The 13,165-nt window shown below is 23.5% G+C and overlaps 1 protein-coding gene across 6 annotated transcripts in view; it reads right to left on the bottom strand.

The window, feature by feature from the left end:
- Window positions 1-2,618: 2,618 nt before the first annotated feature.
- The window catches only part of LOC122504843 (ankyrin repeat domain-containing protein 17-like), an 89,164-nt gene continuing 78,617 nt past the window's right edge, over window positions 2,619-13,165 (bottom strand). For 5 of the 6 annotated variants that reach the window (XM_043616128.1, XM_043616132.1, XM_043616129.1 and 2 more), the window contains exons 24-25: window positions 12,250-12,438; window positions 2,619-4,784 (exon numbers count right to left, since the gene is read on the bottom strand). In XM_043616128.1, coding sequence (XP_043472063.1) covers window positions 4,761-4,784; window positions 12,250-12,438 — 213 coding nt within the window. In that variant the 3' untranslated portion in view covers window positions 2,619-4,760. The remainder of the gene's footprint in view (window positions 4,785-12,249; window positions 12,439-13,165) is intronic. The other variant, XM_043616134.1, reaches the window with a different exon arrangement.

The following is a 13,165-nucleotide window of genomic DNA, read 5'->3' as shown; positions in this document are numbered from 1 at the left end:
TGAATTTTGACAAATTTTTTAAATTAATTTAATTTCTACAAAGAATTTTATGAAAATTATTTTGAAAAAAATTTTATTGATACAAAGAATTTCATTATTTATGCAATAAATTCAATTTTTTGAAAAAATTTAATTACATGTGTATTGGAAATAATAGTTAAATTGTAATAAATAAATTGTAAATGTTTTAAAATATGTAATTGAATTTCTTTGCTGAATTTTAATTAATTAAATTTTTTTTTTAATTTCATTAAAATTGTATTAAAAATCAAAAATAATAATTGACAACTATTTTTCAATTTTAAATTAAAATTTTGTTAAAAATCTTTAAAAACAGGCGAAATTTCAGAAATTTTTTAAAATTCCATTCCATTTCCAGGTTTTCCATACCCTTTTCTAAATTCCATACCTTTTCCATGTTTTCCAGGATTTCCAGGCTCTGTGGCAATCATGTAGATAATAAAAATGACAATTACTTACTGTAGAACAAACATTCTAACAATGGATAAAATTATATTTTTTCAATAACAGGGTTGCCACAAATATTTAATTTTATTTTTCCCTGACTTTTCCCTGATTTCCAGACAAAATTTTCACTTTTTCCCTGACCCTAAAGAAAATTCTGATTCACTCTAAAAATTATTAGATACTCAAAAACAATGTTCTATTACATTTATTTACAAATTTCTTTAATTGTCAAATTATTCAAAAACATCAATAACTTCTTTTTTAAATATATATTTAATCATTATTATTTTTCTGTAGAAATTAAAATTCTTCAAAACAGTGAAATTCAAACCTTTTCGAAATTCTACAACTTTTAAGAAAATTATTACAAAACATGAAGACGGCGATCACTCCGAGTTTTCGACTCGGAGTGATCGCCATCTTCATGTTTTGTAATAATTTAAATTATCATAAAATTTTTTAAAATAAGTTAATTATTTACAAAAATCCTAAAAAAAATCCTTTGCAAGAATTCAATTATTTTTACAAACAGTACGATTTCACAAAAAAATTCAATTATTTAAAAAAAATGTAATAAAATTCGTTGCAATAATTCAATTATTTACATAAATAATAATAAATCGATTATTCGTTAATTCATTTTTAAATCAATTTTTATTAGAAAATTCTAGAAAAATTTAATTATTTAAATTAAAAAATAAATAATTTATTGAATAATTGAATATTTGTTAAAATTGAATTCTCATAAAGAATTTTATCAATAAATTTTTAAATAATTGAATTCATTTGACAAATTTCAATAACATTTTTAAAAATAATTACATTTATCGAGGAATTTGATTAAAATATTGTATAAAAAATAATTAAAATCCTGCGATAAGTTTTATTATTTATCAAAATAATTAAAATTTTTCTAAGAATTTTATTAAAATTTTCATAAAATAATTCAATGTCGGAGAAGAAGTTTATTATTTATAAAGATACTTGGAATTTTGACAATTTTTTTTTCAATTTTTGAACATAATTGAATTTCTGCGAAGAATTTTATTACTTTTGAAAATAATTTAATTCTTCCAACGAATTTTATTCAAATTTATAAAAATAACTGTATTTCTGTGATGAATTTTATTATTTATATAAATAATTGAATTCTTACAACGAATTTTATTCAAGTTTATAAAAATAATAATTGAATTTCGGTGAAGAATTTTATTATTTATAAAAATAATTAAATTCTTGAAAAAAAATATGTTCAATTTTTTTAAATAATTAAATTCTTGCGACGAATTTTATAAAAGTCTTTTTAAATAATTGATATTTTTCGAAAAATTTTATGAAACTTAGTATTTTAAATAATTGAATTCCTGTGAAAATTTTATTACTTATAAAAATAATTGAATTATTTCAAAGAAATTTATTAAATATTGAATAATTGAATTCCTGTGGAATTTTGACAAGAATTTAATTAAAATTTTTAAAAAGAATTGAATTTCGATGAAGAATTTTATTATTTATAAAGATAATTGAAATTTTGACGAGAATTTTTTTTAAATTTTTGAACATAATTGAAATTCTGCGAAGAATTTTTGTAACTTTTGAAAATAATTGAATTTCTGAAATTATTTGTAACTTTTCAAAAATTAAATTTTTAAAAATTTTTTTTACAAAAATTCTTCTATTAATCCAGTATTTATGAAAATTGTAAGAATTATTTATAAAATAATTTATAAGTCATAATTTTATGATAGTTTTTGAAAAATTAAGTTATTTAAAAATAAATTATTGTCAGAAATGGTAAAAATTGAAGGTTTTGAATTAAAAAATTCGAGGTAATTTCATAGTTTACGATGCAAACAAAAAAAACATCAAAATTCAGAGTTTTCTCATGAATTTTAAAAATTTAATTTTTTCCAGTACTTTTAGTAAAAATCCCTAACTTTTCCCTGAATTCCCTGACCTGTGGCAACCCTGAATAAGCTTATAAATTTGAAAATTACTTACGAGTTCAGCTCTTTATTAGAATTAGAATTTTTTGATTATAACTTTTTAATAGACAATGTTTTACATTTGAAGCTACCTAAAAATTGTTGTTATCCATTATAAGTCAGTCTCCCCCACTTGATAATATTAAACGAACTAGGAAGTTTAAATTCAGTTTCTACATAGATATTTATTTATTTGCTTTATTGTTATATGTCATATAATAGTTTTATATATCATATCGCAGTTATTATCGTAAATCAAATTTGAAAATAGGCTTTAAATTATAACAATCATCGAGAATAATGAAAGCGCTCCCTGAAACTACAGGTCGAAAGCGCTTATAATTTTTATGAGCTAGATCGAGGCTCATTTGGAGGACAGTTTCAATGACATTGTCGTTCCAATGTATTGAACACTCACCGGAATCCTCCCATCAATAAGAAAGTTTCCCAAATGTTCAATCAAAATGAACATCATTTTTTTTCCACTCGAATATATATATATTTATTATATATTATGTCGAGTTATGTTGTATTTTCTATATTTCACCACGCTGAATTCCATTCATGGATCAGAGTGATTTTTATGCAAGTAGATATATTCTCTATATTATATCATTTTTTTTCTCTAAACTTACGTGTTTTTTTTTCTTGTAATAATAACCATAATATAATCATAAACGATATTACCACCGTAGCAATAATAGTATATTATAATATTACTGTCGCTAGGGATGCAGAATAATTATATTATGTATCGACGGCCCACTACCATTTTTAACAATGAATAATTATTCATCAAATAGCTTTCGATATACATAAAGGTATTGCATGTGCTTAGGGTATCGATGGCCACTTTTAAACTTTCACTAGCTCTTTCATTTAATGTATTTTGTTTCTTGATGTTATTCTTTATCCCACAGAGAGCCTGGTCGTCCTCACATGCGACCTCGATAGAAAATTCTAGCTAAAAACATGTCTATTCGTTAGTTTAAAGAAAATCGTTTTGAGTTTTCCCCAGTGTATCAGTTAGATCCTTTTAAAACTCAATCATTTCTGCAAAAAGAGAGGTCAATCTCCAGTTTAAAAGCCATTTACTCCAAGATTTAGTAGTAGTTTCCTCAGGGAATTCTAGAGGATTTGTTAGTTTTTTAAATTTTACTTTGGAAGAATGGATTAAAGAGGATGCGAGAATGGAATAAGATTTTTGATGCCCTATAAAATTGAGTGATAAATCAAATTTAGTTATATATATATATTCGTTCCAAACATTCTGAATAGTTTTTGATATTCTTTCACAGTGCGGAAGATTCTAAAATTTTTTTTAAAATTATTTTCCCCATTCAGAGCGTTTGGAACATTTGTGTCTTTGTGTCTTTGTGTCTGTGTGTGTGTGTGTGTGTGTGTGTGTGTGTGTGTGTGTGTGTGTGTGTGTGTGTGTGTGTGTGTGTGTGTGTGTGTGTGTGTGTGTGTGTGTGTGTGTGTGTGTGTGTGTGTGTGTGTGATTTAAAGGAAACGGAAGGTACATGATTTTTTTTAGAGGAAAGGATGGTCGACATTTCAATTTTAATTTTTTTTGTTAATGGCATTGAAAAAATTGAAATTTCACAGTCATTTCTTATTTACATGAATCTTGGTATATTCAATAATTATAATAACTGTAGAGGATAATAATAGATAATATGTACTTTCAACATAAATAACTCGCAAAAATTACGAATGTGATTACGTTTTTTTGGAACGTTAATCGATTGAATGTCGTTGCATAAACATTTATAATCAGATAAACGAAAAAATGCGACGCGTCACAAAGAAATAATTGAATCAGACAAAGAAGTTGATTGATTGTTCACAGTGAGGACGAATCAATCAGCTTCTTTGTTTACTAATTCAAGAATGACGGAGGCTATGCAACTACCAACGGTTAAGAATCGCCGTAGCAAAAGATGTGCTCGTAATTTTTCTTTTCTTTTTTTTATCATTTTTTTTTTAAATTGTAGTAGTGTCCGCGCACCATATCCACTTAATATCGGTATCGAGTAAGTATTTATAGATAATAGCAATAAGGATTTACCATCTTATCATCTACAATGACAAGTATTATTGGGGTGTGTGTATGAGTGTGTAAGTGAATTCAAGTGTTGAAGTAGTATTTTAATTTACGTGGTGTTAAAAATCAACGAATTTGCAAGGGGCCAGTTTCGTCTACTACTACTACTTTGCATTCCATATTCATAGTCGTCTTCTTTTCTTCCCTCTTGGTTCATGTAACTCTAGGAAAGCTCTATCAGCAGAAAGATTTCTTGCAGCTCAATGAGTCCACTTATTCCATCCCTGAAAAAAAATTAACATTTTAACAAAATATTCAAATAGATAAATTCTGTAAAACATTCGATCGGAGAGGAAATGTAAATTTTTGTTGACAAAAATACTTGTTATTAACAAAAATCGTTCTTTCTAATCAGTTTATTGTTAGCCATACTAAAAGAATAAAGGAACATATAAGGGACTCTACTAAATATTTCAGGGTTACCACGCTTTTCCTCATTTCAAATTCCCTGACTTTTCCAGGTTTTCCAGGTTAAAAAACGGAATTTTTCCAGGTTTTTAAAACTACATTTATATTTTACCAAATTTTAATTTTAATTTTTAATTTTACCAAACTCCCTGATTTCCAGACAAAACGACTTTTTCCTGTTCTATAACATTTATTTACGAATTTCTTTAATTGTAAAATTACTCGAAAACATCAATAACTTCGGTTTTAAATGAATTTTTAATCATTATTATTTTTTTACAGAAATTAAGATTTTCAAAAATCTTAAATTTAATAACATATAAGAATATTTGTTATAAAACATGAAGATATCGATCGAAGTAATCGCTTTCTTCATGTTTTATAATAATTAAAACTTGATACTATCATTATTTTATATTATAAAAATATTGTTACTGTAATTTCTTCAAAATTATTTTCATTTCAATTCAATTCTTCATTTCTAGAATTTTTAATTAAAATTCTTCTTGAACTCAATTTTTTTTATAATTTTTGAAAAAGTTCTTCTTTGGGAATTTTTAAATCCATTTGTTTACAACTCAATTTTACCTAAAATTATTCGATTATTCTGACATTCTTCAATGAAAAAAATTAAAAATTAAAAACTTCAAATAATTAAAAAAAAATTCCATTAAACTTTTTGAGAAAAATTAATACTAAATTTCCTTAAAAATCTTGTCAAGAATTTAATTATTTTTATAGATAATAAAATTATTCGCAGGAATTCAATTATTTTAAAAAATTTGAATAACATTCTTCGAAATAATTCAATTATTTTTAAAATTCACAAAATTCTTCGCAAGAATTCAATTATTTACAAAATTGATAAAATTCTCAGCAAGAGTACAATTATTTTCAAAATTGATAAACTTCTTCGTATAAATATTCAATTATTTTCAATATTAATTTTTACTTAATTTCGATTATTCTGACATTCTTCAATTAAATATATATTAGAAAATAAAAACTTTAAGAATTAAAGAAAAATTCAACTAAACTTTTTTAAAAAAAATTAATTCTACAGAATTGTTAGTTAAAAGTAGGAAAAGTTCAAATTTTCCAAGATTTTAATTTGAAACTTTTTCAAAATTCAATTATTTCTAAAAATTTACGCTATATTGCTTTCAACATTCAATAATAATCTAAAATTTCAACTGAAATTCATTTTTAAATCAATATTTACTAGAAAAATCCACGAGAATTCAATGATTTAAATACAAAAATATATATTTTATTAAATAATTGAATGTTTCTTGAAATTGAATTTTCATAAAGAATTTTATAAACAAATTTTTAAATAATTGAATTCTCTTGACAAATTTTAATAAAAATTTTAAGAATAAGTTCATTTTTCGGAAATTTGATTAAAATTTTAATTAAAAATAATTTAATTTCCCCAAAGAATTTTTTAAGAGTTTTTAAAAATAATTGAAATTTTGCCAAGAATTTAATTAAAATTTTAGAAAATAATTAAATTTTGGAGAAAAATTTATAAAGATTATTGAAATTTTGACTAGATTTTTTGTAAATTATTAAACACATTTAAATTTATGCGAAGAATTATATTAATTTTTGAAAATAATAAAATTCTTGAGACGAATTTTATTAAAATGTCTTTTTAAAGAATTGAATTCTTTTATGAAACTTTATTGAAATAGTAGACATTGAAAATAATTTAATTTTGACCAATTTTTAAAATTATTAAAATTTCAACAAAGAATTTTATTAAAATTATTTTGAAAAAAAATTGAATTACATATTACAAAAAATTTCATTAAAATTTATTAAAATAATTTAATATTTTGAATAAATTTAATTAAAACTTTATAGAAAATAATACTTAAATTCTAATAAATAAATTGCAGCAAAAGTTTTTAAAGTAATTGAATTTCTTTGAGGATTTTTAATAAAATTTTTAAGAATAATTTCATTTTTCGAGGAATTCCATTAAAATTGTATTAAAAAAATTAAAAGTCTGCGATGAGTTTTATTATTTATGAAAATAATGAAATGTTAACGAAAAATTCTATTATTTTTTTTAAAATAATTAAATTCTTTTGGAAAATTTTATTAAAGTAGTAGATTTATTAAAAATCATTGAATTGATAAAAGTTTTTGAAAATAATTGAAATTTTGCCATGAATTTTATTAATGTTTTTTGGAAATAATTGAATTTCTCAGAAGAATTTTACTACTTTTGAAAATAATTGAAATTCTGCAATCATTTGTAATTGCTTCAAAATTCACTTTCTTTTAGTGTTTTTAATTAAAATTCTTCTATAAATACATTATTTTTAATTGATTAAATTAAAAATATATATTAAAAAATTTAATTAATTTCAGAAGAATTAGAATAATTAAAATTTCTCAAAAATCTACGTTCTTTAAGACGATTTCTAATTAAATTCATTCAAAATTTTCAAATTAAAATCTTTTGAAATTCATCTGTACTTATGTAAATTGTAAACGCAACTTTTTTAAAATTGAATTAATTTTGAAATATTTATGTAAGATTAGATTTCAAGAATAAACTTCAGAAGATAACAATTTTCCAGGATTTCGATCAAAATTCCCTGACATTTCCAGGTTTTCCAGGTTTCCAGGTTGCGTGGCAACCCTGTATTTGAATATTAATTTTATTTTCACAGGGGTATTAAAAAATTCAATTTCGTTATTCCCTGACTCTTTGCTGATTTTTATACAGAGTTTTAACTTTTTCCCTAAATCCCATCGAAAATCCAAATCCAATGAACGTGAAATTTTAACAATAAGAAAACAATGCTTTAGCATTGTTTAACTAAAAATACTCAAATTTTTTTTTTAATTCTCTTCTTGAAATATGTAACAATATCCAAAAGAAATTTTTGCAATAACTATAATATACTATTTTACAATAAGAGTTTAAAACAGTGTGTTTTTTTACCAATTCTGCGCCAGAAAATCCCCTTAACATTTTTACATTTTATTTTATATTTTTAAATACTTTAATTAATTGAAAAACATAAATTACACCTTTAAAAATAAATATCAATTAATTATATTTACATTTTATATTTTAAAATATTTAACTGAAAAAAAATAATTTATTCAAACTGCTTGGATTATAAAAACTAAAGCATTGTTTTCTTATTGTTAAAATTTCACTTTGGGTTTTACACTACTTTTAGAAAGAAATATTTTTTATTATTAAATTATATAATGAAAATTAATGAATTTAAAACAAATAAATATTTGAAAACGTTTTTGAACAGATATTTAAAATAAAAGTTGATTTATTTTGACTTTAATTTTTATTGCAAGTCGCAAACTGACATTAAATTAGCGAAAATTACATGTCCCAAAAATTTAAAATGGATTAGATTTCTCTAAGGAAAATTCTGTGGAAGAAAGGCATAACAGCATAACTGCATTTGTCATGATTTCGAGATAAATTAATTTTAATGTTCTCTCACTTCTGTCAATTCAGAAAATTAACAGATTTGTTCGGTCTTTTGCATTTAGTATTATTATTTAATATATTTTCAAAATTCTTTTATAACATTTAATAAAACACACGATTTGATATAAATTTTGATAATTTTTCATCGAAATCATGAGTTTTATTGCACTTATGCGGTTATGCAAGTTCAGATTGTATATGAGTCCAACTTCAGACACTTTTAATGTCACAATTTATTTTGGTTTGATTTTTCATAATAAAAAATTGTTCATACAAAGACAAATTAAACTATTAATTCGTTAGAAAAAATTATAAGAGTTTTAGGCCAGTCGGTGAGTGCAAAAAGTGCACAAAAGTGCAACTGGAAAAGTCTCAATAGTTTCTTGTAGTTTGGGGGCCCCATATAAGAGCCCCATGGTTTGCTCTCGATTTCCGGTTGCAAAAAATAGTGTAAACAATCGTCAAAGTTCGAGAAACGTAGTTTTTCGATGACCCTTGCTTCCGGTTAAATTTTAGAGGAAAAAGTTGTTATTGAAAGTTGTAGAGCCTAAAAATACCTTTCAAATGATTGGTCATACGTTGAAAAAGGTTAATTAGTTTAGTTGCAAATGAATTTAAACCATTAAAAATAGCACTTTTTTAATTGTTTAATAACTTTGTTAATAATTATTGAATTTGTTTACAACTCACCAGGAATATTCTCCTTGCGAAGCTGAATAAATTAAAAAAAAAGTCAACTCGATCGGACAAATAGTTTATGTTTTATTCCATTTGTTAACTAAAAACATGAAATTTTTCAACAGAATTTCCCCACTTTTGGACCTGCGAATTTCGTTTTTTTTTCTTCCAGAGTACAGTTTAGGAGTCAAACTTTGATTCCATTTAAATGGGAAATTGATTTTTCTTATCTAAGTGCATAATAATAGACGTTAAAAAAGGGTATGTTTTTTTGACATAAACAAATGGAATAACTCAGTCAATTTTCACTTTATCGATTTGGTGTAAAGGGATTTAAATTTCATTCGTTTTCACAAAACTTTTCCAAAAAAAAATCCGACCTAGCTTCAAGGAGGGGGGAGTTAGTTTATTTTTTTCAAAAAATTCCTGACTAGTTAATTATCAATATTTTTAATTGCAATTCATACCACTTATAGTTCAATGTATGTATTTTATGAAAAAAAATTGGACATAAGGTTTTGTGCATTTATTTTTAATTTATATCAAGTAAAAGTAAATGTATCCATTTTTCAACCTCTGAACGGCGGAGTGGGGGTACTCGGAGGAGCGTGATTCTCGCCGCCACAACTGAATTTAGCTGTTCAAATTTGCAAAAATGGTCATAACTTCGTTAATTATTTACCGATTTTTATCTTTCTTTTTTTAATTTGATGTATTTTTTTACGCTGAATCCAAAAATAATTTTATATGTTTTCAAAATACAATATTTTTAATAATAAAAAAGAAAAAATTTTTAACAACAAATTTTTAATTATTATTTATCATATTTGACAAAAAATTCTTTTCGTACATATAATTCCATTGAATTTAAAATAATATTATGACATAAAAAAATTAAAATTAATTATATATAAGTGTGTAGCATCAGGTTCACATATGCACGCCTGTTCAACTATCAATACAACGATGCTACACACTTATATATAATTAATTTTAATTTTTTTATGTCATAATATTATTTTAAATTCAATGGAATTATATGTACGAAAAGAATTTTTTGTCAAATATGATAAATAATAATTAAAAATTTGTTGTTAAAAATTTTTTCTTTTTTATTATTAAAAATATTGTATTTTGAAAACATATAAAATTATTTTTGGATTCAGCGTAAAAAAATACATCAAATTAAAAAAAGAAAGATAAAAATCGGTAAATAATTAACGAAGTTATGACCATTTTTGCAAATTTGAACAGCTAAATTCAGTTGTGGCGGCGAGAATCACGCTCCTCCGAGTACCCCCACTCCGCCGTTCAGAGGTTGAAAAATGGATACATTTACTTTTACTTGATATAAATTAAAAATAAATGCACAAAACCTTATGTCCAATTTTTTTTCATAAAATACATACATTGAACTATAAGTGGTATGAATTGCAATTAAAAATGTTGATAATTAACTAGTCAGGAATTTTTTGAAAAAAATAAACTAACTCCCCCCTCCTTGAAGCTAGGTCGGATTTTTTTTTGGAAAAGTTTTGTGAAAACGAATGAAATTTAAATCCCTTTACACCAAATCGATAAAGTGAAAATTGACTGAGTTATTCCATTTGTTTATGTCAAAAAAACATACCCTTTTTTAACGTCTATTATTATGCACTTAGATAAGAAAAATCAATTTCCCATTTAAATGGAATCAAAGTTTGACTCCTAAACTGTACTCTGGAAGAAAAAAAAACGAAATTCGCAGGTCCAAAAGTGGGGAAATTCTGTTGAAAAATTTCATGTTTTTAGTTAACAAATGGAATAAAACATAAACTATTTGTCCGATCGAGTTGACTTTTTTTTAATTTATTCAGCTTCGCAAGGAGAATATTCCTGGTGAGTTGTAAACAAATTCAATAATTATTAACAAAGTTATTAAACAATTAAAAAAGTGCTATTTTTAATGGTTTAAATTCATTTGCAACTAAACTAATTAACCTTTTTCAACGTATGACCAATCATTTGAAAGGTATTTTTAGGCTCTACAACTTTCAATAACAACTTTTTCCTCTAAAATTTAACCGGAAGCAAGGGTCATCGAAAAACTACGTTTCTCGAACTTTGACGATTGTTTACACTATTTTTTGCAACCGGAAATCGAGAGCAAACCATGGGGCTCTTATATGGGGCCCCCAAACTACAAGAAACTATTGAGACTTTTCCAGTTGCACTTTTGTGCACTTTTTGCACTCACCGACTGGCCTATTTATTTAGTTATAAAATTTATTTTTTATAAAATGTTTTTAATTTATTGAAACGAAGAAAAAATTTACTTTACTGTTCAACTTGAAGAATTTTTCAATTTATTTTTTTAAATACTTTCCAAAATTTTTTAGAATAGAAATACCCTTAAAAATTAGTACATAATTAAATGCACAATTTATGCTATAAAAAATTTGTTCCAGTTTTATTAAAATAAATATATTTATTTTAAAGTACGAAAAATGTATTTTACTGAAAACATTTTATTACAAAATTCTTATTGTTTTTATTCATAAAGGTTATTTTCATTTTTAATTATGTCAATTGTTTTTTAAGCTGAATGCAGTTATGTTATTATGCTGGTCTCCTTTTGTCAAAAACGCAATTATGCGATTATGTTTTCCATTATTTTCTACATTAATAACCATTTTAATGATTTTTCAGCTATTGAACTTTGAAGAGCAATATTAAATATATACAAATCTGATGTTATCTCAAATTTGATAAAAATGTCAGTTATGCTGTTATGCCTTTCTTCCACAGAATTATAAACCTTTAGATCAATTTTTTGAAATGTCAGTTTAAAATATTATATTTTAAAATTTTATATTTTATATTTTTAAAAGTAAGTAAGTTTTTTCAGTCAAAAAAAATTTTTTTTAATGTAAAGTATTCTTTTTTTTTTAATTCATCATAAAATGGTTTAACCAATAATTTTTTGAAGCAAAATTCTAGCTCCAAATTTGAAGAATAAAATGAATTGTAATGTGGCGAACTTCCCTCCATTATTTTGAAAAATGACAATAAAATGATTAGTCGAATTAGTCGAAGAAAAAGCTAAAGAAATGAAATGATTTTGATTGTAATGGGTGATGCCTTACCGGGTGTTGCTTATCTTGAACAGAGTCAGAAATTCCCCAAGCTGGAGATTCCATTTTAGCAGATTCATTGGGCTGAATTTCCGATATTCCCGAGGATGTATATTGTCCTGGCAACATCGACAAATTTGGCATCAAGGAAACTGCAGCTGTATTTCCGTTGGGGAATTGCTGTTGATTATCTAAATGAGTCTGAAAATAAAATAAAATCAAAAAAATTCTTCTTCAAAATTAAATAAACTGTAAATAATTGAAGCGTTGGGTGTAATTCATCATGGACAATTCATTCTCAGCAGTTAATCTTCATTCAATATTTATAAAAATAATTTAATTCTTGCGAAGAATTTGTAAAAATTTTTAAATAATTGATTTCTTTCGCCTAATTTTATGCAAATTCTAATTTAAATAATTTAATTCCTATGAGTAATTTTTATTATTCACGAAAAAAATTGAATTCTTACGTAGATTTTTACAACATTTTTTTAAATAATTGAATTCTGTTTGAATTTTTATGAAAATAGTAAATATTGAAAACCATTAAACTGCAAAAAGTTTTTAAAAATAATTAAATTTTTCACAATACATAATTGAATGTCTGTGGGGCATTTTACTAAATTTTTTTGAAAATAATTGAATTTCTAAAAAGCATTTTATTATATTTATAAAAATAATTGAATTCGTGCGAACGATTTTAATAGAATTTTTTAAAATAATTAAATTTCCAAGAAAAAATTTATTACTGTTAAAATAATTGAATTTTTTTAGTGAATATTGTTATTTATGTAAATAATTGAATTCTTGGGAAGAATTTTATTAAAATCTAAAAGAATAATTTAATAATTTCAAAAAAATGTAATTAAAATTATATTTAATAAATAAAAAAAAAATCAATAAATAATCAATAACATCAATTATTATT

This window comes from Leptopilina heterotoma, unplaced genomic scaffold (assembly GCF_015476425.1).
Source record: "Leptopilina heterotoma isolate Lh14 unplaced genomic scaffold, ASM1547642v1 Lhet_32, whole genome shotgun sequence".
Lineage (NCBI taxonomy): Eukaryota > Metazoa > Arthropoda > Insecta > Hymenoptera > Figitidae > Leptopilina > Leptopilina heterotoma.
The sequence above is the reverse complement of the archived record's forward strand: the minus strand, read 5'-3'. Positions and strand labels throughout refer to the sequence as shown.